The sequence below is a fragment of the Xenopus tropicalis genome, chromosome 5, assembly GCF_000004195.4.
Source record: "Xenopus tropicalis strain Nigerian chromosome 5, UCB_Xtro_10.0, whole genome shotgun sequence".
Classification (NCBI taxonomy): Eukaryota; Metazoa; Chordata; class Amphibia; order Anura; family Pipidae; genus Xenopus; species Xenopus tropicalis.
The window spans coordinates 161358683-161373353 of NC_030681.2; the positions used below are offsets into that span (position 1 = coordinate 161358683).

General features: G+C 54.1%; 2 protein-coding genes across 3 annotated transcripts in view; both read left to right on the forward strand.

The window, feature by feature from the left end:
* The first annotated feature begins 879 nt into the window (after positions 1 to 879).
* mapre3 (microtubule associated protein RP/EB family member 3) lies at positions 880 to 7097 on the forward strand. The gene is made up of 6 exons (XM_031901913.1): positions 880 to 1083; positions 1281 to 1426; positions 2486 to 2687; positions 3284 to 3432; positions 3890 to 4042; positions 4321 to 7097. The coding sequence occupies exons 1-6, from the start codon at positions 963 to 965 to the stop codon at positions 4387 to 4389; spliced, it is 840 nt and encodes a 279-aa protein (XP_031757773.1). The 5' UTR covers positions 880 to 962; the 3' UTR covers positions 4390 to 7097.
* A 7275-nt stretch (positions 7098 to 14372) lies between these two features.
* The window catches only part of tmem214 (transmembrane protein 214), a 33469-nt gene continuing 33170 nt past the window's right edge, over positions 14373 to 14671 (forward strand). The window contains exon 1 of one of the 2 annotated variants that reach the window (XM_031901914.1): positions 14373 to 14648. In XM_031901914.1, the coding sequence (XP_031757774.1) occupies positions 14528 to 14648 (121 nt within the window). In that variant the 5' untranslated portion in view covers positions 14373 to 14527. The remainder of the gene's footprint in view (positions 14649 to 14671) is intronic. The other variant, XM_031901915.1, reaches the window with a different exon arrangement.

The following is a 14671-nucleotide window of genomic DNA, read 5'->3' on the forward strand; positions in this document are numbered from 1 at the left end:
GGGCACAGAGAGAATAGGGAGATGGAGGGAGAGAGATAGGGAGATGGGAGGGGCACAGAGAGGAATAGGAGATGGGAGGGGCACAGAGAGGAATAGTGAGATGGGAGGGGCACAGAGAGGAATAGGGAGATGGGAGGGGCACAGAGAGGAATAGTGAGATGGGAGGGGCACAGAGAGGAATAGGGAGATGGGAGGGGCACAGAGAGGAATAGGGAGATGGGAGGGGCACAGAGAGGAATAGTGAGATGGGAGGGCACAGAGAGGAATAGTGAGATGGGAGGGGCACAGAGAGGAATAGGGAGATGGGAGGGGCACAGAGAGGAATAGTGAGATGGGAGGGGCACAGAGAGGAATAGGGAGATGGGAGGGGCACAGAGAGGAATAGGGAGATGGGAGGGGCACAGAGAGGAATAGGGAGATGGGAGGGGCACAGAGAGGAATAGGGAGATGGGAGGGGCACAGAGAGGAATAGGGAGATGGGAGGGGCACAGAGAGGAATAGGGAGATGGGAGGGGCACAGAGAGGAATAGGGAGATGGGAGGGGCACAGAGAGGAATAGGGAGATGGGGGGGGCACAGAGAGGAATAGGGAGATGGGAGGGGCACAGAGAGGAATAGGGAGATGGGAGGGGCACAGAGAGGAATAGTGAGATGGGAGGGGCACAGAGAGGAATAGGGAGATGGGAGGGGCACAGAGAGGAATAGGGAGATGGGAGGGGCACAGAGAGGAATAGGGAGATGGGAGGGGCACAGAGAGGAATAGGGAGATGGGAGGGGCACAGAGAGGAATAGGGAGATGGGAGGGGCACAGAGAGGAATAGGGAGATGGGAGGGGCACAGAGAGGAATAGTGAGATGGGAGGGGCACAGAGAGGAATAGTGAGTTTAGTGGCACCACAGACATTAATAATGAGGTGGGCGGTGCCTCCGTTCATTCCGCCCCTTTGTTCCCAGCAGCTGGGGGATGGCGGTCAATGTCTATTCCACGTCTGTGACCAGTGAGAACCTCAGCCGCCATGACATGCTGGCCTGGGTCAACGACTCCCTGCAGCTCAACTACACCAAGATAGAGCAGCTCTGCACCGGTGAGTGCCCTCGGGTTCCTGGGGCCCCCCAGCTGGTACCCCCCTGAGCTCCATTACTCCTCCCCCTGAGATTTGGGCCTCAGGTTTCTTGCCCAGGGCTTTGGGCACAACTCCTGCCCCACCTCCCTTTGCCCCTCCCCATGCTCTTGTGTAAGTATTGCCCAATCAGCTTTCGCTAATGGATGATCTCCCCCTAGGGGCCGCCTACTGCCAGTTCATGGACATGCTCTTCCCCGGCTGCATCCTTCTCAAGAAAGTCAAGTTCCAGGCCAAACTGGAGCACGAATCCATCCACAACTTCAAAGTCTTACAGGCGGCATTCAAGAAAATGGGCGTCGACAAAGTAGGTGGCAAGAAAATAGTTCTACTGGTCCCTGTTTGGGCCCGCCCCTTCCCCAGTGTAACCAATCCCAACTGGGCCAGCCTTTCCCCATAACTGAGCCCATTCCCTTTATCAGCTTAGTCGCTCTTCCCTGTACTTTCTCTATTTCATTACTGCCCCCCCCTTATATATTTATATATAGTAACCCCCCCTTAACTGCCCCTTCCCCAGTGTAACCAATCCCAACTGGGCCAGCCTTTCCCCATAACTGAGCCCATTCCCTTTATCAGCTTAGTCGCTCTTCCCTGTACTTTCTCTATTTCATTACTGCCCCCCCTTATATATTTATATATAGTGACCCCCCCCCCTTAACTGCCCCCCCCCCCCCCAGTGTAACCAATCCCAACTGGGCCAGCCTTTCCCCATAAACTGAGCCCCATTCCCTTTATCAGCTTAGTCGCTCTTCCCTGTACTTTCTCTATTTCATTACTGCCCCCCCCCTTATATATTTATATATAGTGACCCCCCCCCCCCTTAACTGCCCCTTCCCCAGTGTAACCAATCCCAACTGGGCCAGCCTTTCCCCATAACTGAGCCCATTCCCTTTATCAGCTTAGTCGCTCTTCCCTGTACTTTCTCTATTTCATTACTGCCCCCCCCCCTTATATATTTATATATAGTGACCCCCCCCCCCTTAACTGCCCCCCCCCCAGTGTAACCAATCCCAACTGGGCCAGCCTTTCCCCATAACTGAGCCCATTCCCTTTATCAGCTTAGTCGCTCTTCCCTGTACTTTCTCTATTTCATTACTGCCCCCCCCCTTATATATTTATATATAGTGACCCCCCCCCCCTTAACTGCCCCCCCCCCAGTGTAACCAATCCCAACTGGGCCAGCCTTTCCCCATAACTGAGCCCATTCCCTTTATCAGCTTAGTCGCTCTTCCCTGTACTTTCTCTATATCATTACTGCCCCCCCTTATATATTTATATATAGTGACCCCCCCTTAACTGCCCCTTCCCCAGTGTAACCAATCCCAATTTTGCCAGTCTCTCCCAGTGACACATTTACTTGTTGCAGATAATCCCAGTCGAGAGATTAATAAAGGGAAAGTTCCAGGACAACTTTGAGTTTGTCCAGTGGTTCAAGAAGTTCTTTGATGCCAACTATGATGGGAAGGAGTACGACCCCCTGCTGGCGAGACAGGGGCAGGACGTGGCGCCTCCACCCAACCCTGGGGATCAAGGCTTCAACAAGCCCAAGAAACCCATTGGCACAGCAGGTACAGTACTGCCAGTTATAGACAGTAGGTTCCCTGTATGGGCAGTGCCAACGAACCCCAACGAGGCATATTATTGCCACATGTTTGCCAGGAGGCTACTGAGGGCTCAGAGATTGCATGCTTAGGGGCAGGGGTTGCCATGGTGCCACAGAGATTGCATGCTTAGGGGCAGGGGTTGCCATGGTGCCACAGAGATTGCATGCTTAGGGGCCGGGGTTGCCATGGTGCCACGGAGATTGCATGCTTAGGGGCAGGGGTTGCCATGGTGCCACGGAGATGGCATGCTTAGGGGCAGGGGTTGCCATGGTGCCACGGAGATTGCATGCTTAGGGGCCAGGGTTGCCATGGTGCCACAGAGATTGCATGCTTAGGGGCCGGGGTTGCCATGGTGCCACGGAGATTGCATGCTTAGGGGCCGGGGTTGCCATGGTGCCACAGAGATTGCATGCTTAGGGGCCGGGGTTGCCATGGTGCCACATTACTGAGTGGGTTCCACGTGGCCCTCAGTGCCGTATATATGTTCCCTATATAATGCAGTAGTCGCTGGGTATTTATGAGCAGTGCATTACAGTTTCTCCCTTCTGCCCCCCTTACAGTCCCACAAAGAACATCCCCTACGGGTCCCAAGACCATGCAGGCCCCGGTGCGATTGCAAAACACCGCCCCACCTCTGAGGAAAAACCCCCCCATCACCAGGAACGGGGGGCACGACATGGACTCACAGGTGGTGGAGCTTAACCAGCAGGTGAGCCACGGAGGAAGGTCTATGTGAATAAACATAAGGAGAGTGCCCCTAGTGGGGGAAAGGTGTTACTCACATTAACAGCACTCAGCGTGTGTAGCAGCAGCGCCACCTATAGGGGATAAAATTCATTATATAAAGAAGCATCGTCCAAATTGTGGCCCTTCGGCAATACAACTCCCAGCATCTGCTCTAAAATACCCTCATCTTGTCCTACTGTTGCCTTCTCTATCTTGCCTTACTATACACACTATTCGCCCATCTTCCTGCCCATAACGGTGGCCCTGTGGGACCCCAGTACGAGTGGGCCCCCAGAATTGCCCCTAAATCAGCTCTGGGGGGAGGATTGTGACCCTGGCGTCTTTGTGCCACCAGTGGGAACGCAGCAGAAAGGGAAATAAATACTGCAAATAAGGGAGAATGGGGGCGGGGCTTATTCCTCTTTTTCGTCCCATTGTAGCTGGTGGAGCTGAAGCTGACGGTGGATGGGCTGGAGAAAGAGCGCGACTTCTACTTCAGCAAACTGCGAGACATCGAACTGATCTGTCAGGAGCACGAGAGCGAGAACGTGGGGGTCCTCTCCAAGATCATAGACATCCTGTATGCCACAGAGGTGAGTCTTGGGGCCCCTGGGAAACACTTGGGGGCCAACTGTCCCCCAGTTTGGGCATCATTGTAATCTCAGGCCCCAGGGAGGTGCAGATAAAGGGATTTCAGCCAGTCGGATACAGTAGAACCCCGATTTTACATCCCCAGAAGTAGTTGGGGCCCCCAGGGACCATATTTGCACCATGTGATTAAGCCTTTGTGTCAGCTGACCCCTGCGAGACATCACCACCAGTCTAAGCCTAAAACTGACTGCTCGCACCCCTGTCTGTCTCTCTTGCGCAGGAAGGGTTCGCTCCACCGGACGATGATGAGAATGATGACCCTCAGCCTGAGGACCAAGATGAATACTAACGAGGCTTTTATCCTCCCTTTTTTCATCCTATCCCCCCCCGCCCCCTATAAAAATCCTCCCCCCTGTCATTACCCATCAGTCGGACACATTGGGTCTGGGATCCCTTCCTGCACCGCCATTCGTCACCTGATGCAGTGCGGGCGTCTCGCCAAGTCTGACATTTTCGGCCAATAGGAACTCTGGATGGGGAGGTGTTGGCGTTTCTTTGGAGTTGGGTTTTTATGCTTGCTAAACATGGCGCTTCATCCTTTTAATGGGGGGGGGTAATCTTTTTCCCGTGGGAGTTTTATATCCTTGGTCGTTTTTCTTCCTGTTGGAGTCAGGGGGTAATTATCTGTGCGTCTCTGTCTTCCTTTTCTATACGAGGCCTTTCAGCCCTTCTCCTCCAACCTCCAGTCCAAGGTGGCGTATTTACCCCGGGTACTAATCTGTACAGACACAGGACAGCATCTAGGTATATCTCAGTAGGTTCACCCTATGTGGCATCTAGCATACATTCTCGATCACCAAGATCTAGAACCACTTTGCCAAGATGCTATCATGGAACAATCATATTGACTCTACTACATGCTCCTCTAGCTCCAAGATGCTATCAGGAACCCTCACATTTTGTTCCCCTATATGCTCCTCTAGCTCCAAGATGCTATAATAGAACCCTCACATTTTTTTGCCCCTATATGCTCCTCTAGCTCCAAGATGCTATAATAGAACCCTCACATTTTTTTGCCCCTACATGCTCCTCTAGCTCCAAAATGCTATCTTGGAACCATCACATTTTGTTCCCCTATATGCTCCTCTAGCTCCAAGATGCTATAATAGAACCCTCACATTTTTTTGCCCCTATATGCTCCTCTAGCTCCAAGATGCTATAATAGAACCCTCACATTTTTTTGCCCCTACAAGCTCCTCTAGCTCCAAAATGCTATCATGGAACCCTCACATTTTGTTCCCCTATATGCTCCTCTAGCTCCAAGATGCTATAATAGAACCCTCACATTTTTTTGCCCCTATATGCTCCTCTAGCTCCAAGATGCTATAATAGAACCCTCACATTTTTTTGCCCCTACATGCTCCTCTAGCTCCAAGATGCTATAATAGAACCCTCACATTTTTTTGCCCCTACATGCTCCTCTAGCTCCAAGATGCTATAATAGAACCCTCACATTTTTTGCCCCTACATGCTCCTCTAGCTCCAAGATGCTATAATAGAACCCTCACATTTTTTGCCCCTACATGCTCCTCTAGCTCCAAGATGCTAACATTGTTTGCTAAACATGGTACCCCAAGAGTTCCCAGAGCTCTTATACATTGATTATGTTGCACCTAGAACAGATTCCAGCCTGGAAACCTACCAGAATATACTCAGATGTTCCAGGATGCTGGCCTACAGCTTTCTGTATATCACACTAAGAACTTGTTCTAGAATACACTCAAACTTAGAACTTGTTCTAGATAGGGAAACGCCATCAGTCTCCTTATAATAATCATGTGGTTCTCCAGCACTGGGCTGCAGTGACAGTTCCAAACTCTACAGGACTCCAGGCCGTAAAATGAGAGGGTTCCTCAAGGGTTCCTTAAGGGTTCCTTATCACATTGAGGGCCAAAGGGAGATCAAGTAGAACCTCCAACCCGGACATGGTGGGCTTGTTCTCTCTAGGCCTGCTGGGTAAATACGCCATCTCTCCCCTCTCGTCTCGCCCTGATGTCTCCTTCCGCCATGACCGCTTGTATAATATGTAAGAGCCCCCCTGCTGTGACCCAGCCTCAGTACTGTGGGGGCCCACCCGCAGCAGGAGGGCTGACTAGTTAGAGTGGATAAATGTATATTTTTGAATGGGTTTTACATGCACTTTCTGTCCCCAGGATTGTTACCCCCCCCCAAACAATGGAACCACAGTGGAGCTTGGGCCATAAACTCAGCCTGGGTCAAGTCCGGACCCCTTGTGCGCACGTCGGGGGGCTTCTCCCACCCATTTACTTTAATAGTAATAATAGTAAGTACAGTACAAAGTGCCCCAGGCTTATTTTTTATTTCCTATTTTAAACATTTTTATCCACTGAATTCCAAGTTTTAATATTATTTCACCCAATTGGGGCAATGCCTTTGATTGGCTGCCAGTAGTGACTAGCGTGGCTTCTGATTGGAGCACAAGTTCGTACAGGTGTGGTTTTGAGTGCCTATTGGCTGAGTGAATGCCCTCTGCCCACAAAAGCAATGTGGCTCCTCTGTGGGGGGGGGGGGGGGGGATACTGGGAAATTGTCGTCTTTCTGTTTAATTTATTGATTGCTCGTTAATGTGGCCTTGCTGGCATAGGGGGCGCACTACTTTGTTAATTTGCTAATGAATTCTCAACAATACAAAATGGGTCCCAGTAGCTGCAGAAAGATCCGCTCCGAGGGGCGTGGCACGTGGGGCACCAAGGTCGATTGGCACAAGCAGCAGCCAATAGAGCGCAAGGGACCGCCCACAGGCGCAAAGGCGCTAATATGCCACAAATGTTCATTTCTCATATTCTCAATTGTTTTTATTCTTTTAGTTCATTGTATGATGTAAAGTCTCATAAGCTGAGCTCAATAAGCTGTGAATGGAGAGCACGAAGCAGCACTGGGGGGGGGTCTCCCCTTAATTACTGGAACTCGACAACTGTCATTTCCTGTCAATAACACAACCATCGAAATAAAAAGGTGTTGCATTTGTGCCTGAAACCTGTGTGTCCAGTAGCGCAGCCGGGCCAAGCTTGTACTGATTGGTCCCCCCCCCACTGAAACATGGAGTGGCCCCTCTGATTGGTCCCCCCCCGCTGAAACATGGAGTGTCCCCTCTGATTGGTCCCCCCCCGCTGAAACATGGAGTGGCCCCTTTGATTGGTCCCCCCCCGCTGAAACATGGAGTGGCCCCTCTGATTGGTCCCCCCCCGCTGAAACATGGAGTGGCCCCTCTGATTGGTCCCCCTACTGAAACATGGAGTGGCCCCTCTGATTGGTCCCCCCCCCCCCGCGCTGAATCATGGAGTGTCCCCTCTGATTGGTCCCCCCCCCCGCGCTGAATCATGGAGTGTCCCCTCTGATTGTCCCCCCCCCGCTGAAACATGGAGTGTCCCCTCTGATTGGTCCCCCGCCGCTGAAACATGGAGTGTCCCCTCTGATTGGTCCCCCCCCCGCGCTGAAACATGGAGTGTCCGCCTCTGATTGGTCCCCCCCCCCGCGCTGAAACATGGAGTGTCCCCTCTGATTGGTCCCCCCCCAACCCCCCCCGCGCTGAAACATGGAGTGTCCCCTCTGATTGGTCCCCCCCCCGCGCTGAAACATGGAGTGTCCCCTCTGATTGGTCCCCCCCCCCGCTGAAACATGGAGTGTCCCCTCTGATTGGTCCCCCCCCCGCGCTGAAACATGGAGTGTCCCCTCTGATTGGTCCCCCCCCCCCGCGCTGAAACATGGAGTGTCCCCTCTGATTGGTCCCCCCCCCCGCTGAAACATGGAGTGCCCCCCTCTGATTGGTCCCCCCCCGCGCTGAAACATGGAGTGGCCCCTCTGATTGGTCCCCCCCCTACTGAAACATGGAGTGGCCCTCTGATTGGTCCCCCCCCGCTGAAACATGGAGTGTCCCCTCTGATTGGTCCCCCCCCGCTGAAACATGGAGTGGCCCCTCTGATTGTCCCCCCCCCGCTGAAACATGGAGTGGTCCCTCTGATTGGTCCCCCCCCCCGCTGAAACATGGAGTGGCCCCTCTGATTGGTCCCCCCCACTGAAACATGGAGTGTCCCCTCTGATTGGTCCCCCCCGCTGAAACATGGAGTGTCCCCTCTGATTGGTCCCCCCCGCTGAAACATGGAGTGGCCCCTCTGATTGGTCCCCTCCCTACTGAAACATGGAGTGTCCCCTCTGATTTGTCCCCCCCTACTGAAACATGGAGTGTCCCCTCTGATTGGTCCCCCCTACTGAAACATGGAGTGTCCCCTCTGATTGGTCCCCCCCGCTGAAACATGGAGTGTCCTCTGATTGGTCCCCCCTACTGAAACATGGAGTGTCCCTCTGATTGTTCCCCCCCCCGCTGAAACATGGAGTGTCCCCTCTGATTGGTCCCCCCCTACTGAAACATGGAGTGTCCCCTCTGATTGTTCCCCCCCCTACTGAAACATGGAGTGTCCCCTCTGATTGTTCCCCCCCCTACTGAAACATGGAGTGTCCCTCTGATTGTTCCCCCCGCTGAAACATGCAGTGTCCCCTCTGATTGGTCCCCCCTACTGAAACATGGAGTGTCCCCCTCTGATTGTTTCCCCCCCCGCTGAAACATGGAGTGTCCCCTCTGATTGGTCCCCTACTGAAAACATGAGTGGTCCCCTCTATTGGTCCCCCCGCTACTGAAACATGGAGTGTCCCCTCTGATTGGTCCGCCCTCTGAAACATGGAGTGTCCCCTCTGATTGGTCCCCCCCCTACTGAAACATGGAGTGGTCCCTCTGATTGGCCGCCCCCCCGTGAAACATGGGTGGCCCCTCTAATTGGTCCCCCCCCCACTGAAACATGGAGTTGTCCCCTCTGATTGGTCCCCCCCCCTACTGAAACATGGAGTGGCCCCTCTAATTGGTCCCCCCCCGCTGAAACATGGAGTGTCCGCTCCTGATTGGTCCCCCCCCGCTGAACATGGAGTGGCCCTCTGATTGGTCCCCCCCCCCGCTGAAACATGGAGTGGCCCTCTGATTGGTCCCCCCACTGAAACATGGAAGTGTCCTCCCTCTACCCCCTTCTGGTGTGATTGTCCCCCCCGCTGAAAACATGGAGTGTCCCTCTGTTGGTCCCCCCCGCGCTGAAAACATGGAGTGTGTCCCCTATCTGATTGGTCCCGCGCTGAAACATGGAGTGTGCCCCTCCTGATTGGTCCCCACCCTCGCCCGTGAAACATGGAGTGGCCCCTCTGATTGGTTCCCTCCCACCTCCCCTCTCCCCCCGCCGCTCCGCTGAAACAAATGGAGTTGTACTCTGATGGTCCCCCCCCCGCTGAACATTGTTTAGTGGCCCCTTGAATTGGTCCCCCCTACTGAAACATGGAGTGTCTCTGATTGGTCCCCCGTACCCGTCTGAACTAGGAGTGTCCTCTGTTGGTCCCCCGCCGCGCTTGCAACAATGGAGTGGCCCCTCTGATTGGTCCCCCTCCCGTCCGTTCCACTCCCCCACGACCGCCGCTGAAACATGAGTGGCCCCTCTGATTGGTCCTACCACTATAAACATGGAGTGTCCCCCTCTGAATTGGTCCCCCCACCCGCTGAAACAATGATGTCCCCTCCGTGTTGGTCCCCCCGCTGACATGGAGGTGGCCCCATCTGATTGGTCCCCCTACTGAAAACATGGAAGTAGGTCCCCTCTGATTGGTCCCCCCCCTACTGAAAAACATGGAGTGTCCACCTCTGATTGGTTGCCCCCGCTGAACATTGCAGTGTCCCCTCTGAATTGGTCCCCATCCCCACCTAACTGACATGGAGTGTCCCCTTGATTGTTACCCCCCCCGCTGAAACATGGAGTGGGTCCCCTGCATTGGTCCCTACTGAACATGGGTTGTCCCCTCTGATTGGTCCCCCGCTACTGAAACATGGAGTGTCCCCTCTGGATGTCCCCCCCTACTGAACACCTTAGTTGGAGTGTCCCCCTCTATTGGTCCCCCTTCACTGACATGGAAGTGTCCCTCTGATGGTCCCCCCTACTGAAACCATGGAGTGTCCGCCTCTGATTGGCCCCCCCGCTGAAACATGGAAGTGACCCTCTAATGGTCCCCCCCCACTGAAACAGAAGTGGCCCTCTGATTGGTCCCCCCCCACTGGAAACATGGAGTGGCCCTCTGATTGGTCCCCCCCCGCCGCTGAAACATGGAGTGGCCCCTGCTGATTGGTCCCCCCCCCCGCTGAAACATGGAGTGGCCCCCTCTTAAATTGGTCCCCCCAACTGAACCATGGAGTGGTCCCTCTGAATTGGTCGCCCCCCCCTACGAAAACATGGAGTGGCCCCTCTAATTGGTCCCCCTACTGAAACATGGCAGTGGCCCCTCTGAAGGTCCCCCCCGCTGAAAACATGGAGTGGCCGCCTCTATTGGTCCCCCTACTGAAACATGGAGTGGCCCCTCTGATTGGTCCCCCCACCGCTGAACATGGAGTGGGGCCCTCTGATTGTCCCCCCCGCTGGAAACATGGAGTTGGCCCCTCTGATTGGTCCCCCCCGCTGAACATGGAGTGGCCCCTCTGATTGGTCCCCCTCCCTGAACATGGGAGTGTCCCCTCTGATTGGTCCCCCTACGAAACATGGAGTGTCCCCTCTGATTGTCCCCCCCCTACTGAAACATGGAGTGTCCCCTCTGATTGGTCCCCCTACTGACATGGAGTGTCCCTCATGATTGGTCCCCCCCCTACTGAAACATGGAGTGTCCCCCTCTTGATTGTCCCCCTACTGAAACATTGGAGTGTCCCGCTCTTGAATTGGTCGCCCCCCTACCTGAAACATGGCTGTCCCTCTGATTGGTCCCTCTACTGAAAACATGGAGTTGTCCCTCTGATTGGTCCCCCCTACTGAAAACATGGAGTGTCCGCCTCGTGATTGGTCCCCCCCTAACTCGTGAACATGGAGTTGTCCCTCTGATTTGGTCCCCTACTGAAACATGGAGTGTCCCCTGCTGATTGGTCCCCTACTGAAACATGGAGTGCCCCTCTATTGTCCCCCCTACTGAACATGGAGTGTCCCCTCTGATTGGTCCCCCCCCTACTGAACATGGAGTGTCCCCTCTGAATTGGGTTCCCCCCGCGGCTGAAAACATGAGTGGCCCCTCTTATTGGTCCCTCCCCCTAACTGAACATGGGAGTGTCCCCTCTGATTTGGTCCCCCTACTGAAACATGGGAAGTGTCCCCTCTGATTGGTCCCCCATACTGAAGACATGAGTGTCCGCCTCCTGATTGGTCCCCCTACTGACAACATGGAGTGTCCTCTGATTGGGTCCCCCACTGAAACAATGGAGTGTCCCCTCTGATTGGTCCCCCCCCCTACTGAAACATGGAGTGTCCCTGATTGGTCCCCCCCTACTGAACATGGAGTTGTCCCCTCTGATGGTGGTCCCCCCCCTACTGAAACATGGGAGTGTCCCCTCTGCATTGGTCCCCCTACTGAAACATGAGGTCCCCCCTCTGATTGGTCACCCTACTGAAACCATGGAGTGTTCCCTCTGATTGGTCCCCCCCCACTGAAAACATGGGAGTGTCGCCCTACTTGAATGGTCCCCCCTACTGAAACATGGAGTGTCCCCCTCTGATTGGGTCCCCCTACTCGAAAGCATGGAGTGTCCCCCTCTGAGATTGGTCCCCCTACTGAAAACATGGAGTGTCCCCTCTGATTGGTCCCCCCCCTACTTGAAAACATGGAGTGTCCCCTCTGATTGGTCCCCCCTACTGAACATTAGATGGAGGTGCCCTCTGATTGGTCCCCCCCCCTACTGAAACATGGATGTCCCCCTGATTGGTCCCCCTACTGAAAACCATGGAGTGTCCCTCTGATTGTCCCCCCCCCTACTGAAACATGGAGTGTCCCCTCTGTTGGTCCCCCCCCTACTGAAACATGGGAGTGTCCCCTCTGATTGGTCCCCCCCTAACTGAAACAGTGGAGTGTCCCCTCTGATTGGTCCCCCCTACTGAAAACAATGGAGTGGCCCCTCTGATTGGTCCCATCCTACTGAAACATGGAGTGTCCCCTCTGATTGGTCCCCCCTACTGAAAAATGGTGTGCCCCCCCCCAAATTGATTGTTCCCCACTGCTGCATATTGCAGTGTCTACTTTGATTGGTTCCCCCTTGCTGAAAAATGGCGTGCCCCCCCTACTGACAAATGGAGTGCCCCCACTAATTGATTGGTCCCCCCCTTACTGCAAACAGGAGTTTGAAGAGACGTAACTGTGCAGTGTGAGTGGTTAGGGGTTGCACTGCTGTCACTACCCACCTACTCAGTGACGCACCTATTGGTGACGCTGGACCCAAGGGTGGCGCTACCCCCTGGCCTGGAGGTGCCATAGCAGTGCGGTTCCCCTGCGTCTATAGATGCCAATGTGTGGGATTAGGGGTGGGAGGCAGGGAGGGTAACTATACGGGGGGAGCACATTGTGGCGCAAGTCCAGAGTTTTATGTGCAACTGCGGGGAAATCTGTGCGAGTTTAACTGCCCCCGAGCCCCTAGCAGCCCCTTTGCATTTTATTTAGTACAAAATCAATTCTGTGAATACAAAAATCAATTTGTGTCAAGAAATGAAAAAGGAATTACTGCCTGTACCGCATTGGGAACTGCGCCAACTCATAGCGCGGGCAGCAAAGGGCAAACATGGCGGATCCTGCCCAGTATTTCTACTCTGCATTAAATGTCAGTGTACTGTAGTAACAAAATGAAAAAAAAACAGAACGTAAAAATAAGGAACAGTCCAATCATATCATCAGAAAATGGCAGCGAATCCTTGGGCACCAGTACATTCTGTGTTGGTAGGTGTCTGGGCCGGCACAGAGCTCTCAGCCAAGTCTGAACCAGAACTCTCTACAGCCTGGGAAGGAAACTGGATCAGTCAGTAACTGTATCTCTGGGCATCGGATCAACTTCCAGCACCGACAGCTGCATAATATACCTCTATGGGTCAGGCACCCCCCCACTCATAATATTCAACCCCCCCTGCTGTTAGCCACCCCCCCCCCCCTAGCTCATAACAAGGTACTAGAAACATTGGGGTAACAGGTCACCTAGCTCCGCATAGTTCCAGGGTACCCAGGGCACAAGCACTCCACTCCCAAATCCCCCCCTAAACTAGGCCTCAGGCTGGGCCCCCTTAGCATAACAAAGTTACAGATATAAGAAATCATTGGGGTAACAGTCCACCGCCCGCTATAGTTCGGGGTCCTACAGGGCAACAAATACGACCCCAAATCCCCCCTAAACTGGCTTCAAGCTGGGGCCCCCCTTTAGCCCAATAAAAGGTTACCAGATAATAGAAAACATTGGGGGTAACAGTCATCCCGCTATAGTTCCAGGCCGCAGGGGCACAAATAAGCACCGCCAAACCCCCTAACTGGCCTTCAGGCTGGGCCCCCTTAGCATAACAAGGTTAAACAAGATATATGAAAATTGGGGTAACAGTTCACACCCGCTATAAGTTCCAGGTTACCCAGGGCACAAATAAGCACTCACCCCCAAAGTCCACCCCTAACTGGCCTTCAGGCTGGGCCCCCTTAGCCCATAACAAGGTTACAGATATATAGAAACATTGGGGTAACAGCACCCGCTATAGTTCCCCAGGGGTAAACAGGCACAAATAAGCACCTCCCCCAAATCCCCCCGAACTGGCCTCAGGCTGGGCGCCCTTAGCCCATAACAGGTTACAGATATATAGAAACATTGGGGTAACAGTCACCCCGCTATAGTTCCAGGGGTACCCAGGGCAACAATAAGCACCCCAAATCCCCCCTAACTGGCCTTCAGGCTGGGCCCCCTTAGCCCATAACAAGGTTACAGATATATAGAAACATTGGGGGAACAGACCATGGAGACATCCCATGAAGGTTGAGGCAGTGGGGCAATAAGACCCAAGCCCCCACAGTGGCAGGAGGGTGTGAGGGTGCAGGGAGTACCATCTTTACTGAAACCTTTCTCATATAAAAGCCCCTCATTTCCCTCTGATCCCCTGCACTCAGCACCAGAGAAAGATACAAAGTTCCCCAAATGTAATAAGATAAGGGGGCATTTGGCCCATAATACCCACCTACCCCCCCCCCAACAGTCTCTCCGGGGATGGAACTGCCCCCGGGTTGGGCACAGGCAGGTACCTAGCCAGAACTCATGGTGCAAAGCCCCGCACACTCATTGGCTGGAATACACTCCCAGCAAGCTCAGCGGTATTTAGCAGCCAATCATAGAGCAGACACAAGGCAGCCAATAAGACTCCCCCGGCAGGACGTCACTAGACATGACAGACGTGGCCGTTGAACCCGCGGCTCGCACTGCGCAGACGCGGTCATTTCTATCAATCGCCGCCAGCCAATGAGCTCTTGCTACGTCAGCTGGGTGCGGGGCATGCCGGGAGCCCGGAAGTGACGTGAGAAGCTAGCGGCGTGAGAAAGACCCAGGCGGAACGATGGCATCGGGGGCTCCGGACGGAAAATGGAAGGTTGTGAAGAAAGGGAAGAAAAGCGGCGAGAGGAAGGGAGGGGAACGGAAAGCCCTGTCCGAGAGCAACGTCCCCCCCGGGGGCCCCGGTAACTCCGCTCCCAGTCTGGTC

Coding starts and splice junctions, on each gene's coding strand:
- mapre3 (XM_031901913.1), top strand. CDS start 963: ATGGCGGTCAATGTCTATTCCACGTCTGTGACCAGTGAGAACCTCAGC. Junction 1,427..2,485: donor AGAAAATGGGCGTCGACAAA/GTAGGTGGCAAG, acceptor TACTTGTTGCAG/ATAATCCCAGTCGAGAGATT. Junction 3,433..3,889: donor TGGTGGAGCTTAACCAGCAG/GTGAGCCACGGA, acceptor GTCCCATTGTAG/CTGGTGGAGCTGAAGCTGAC.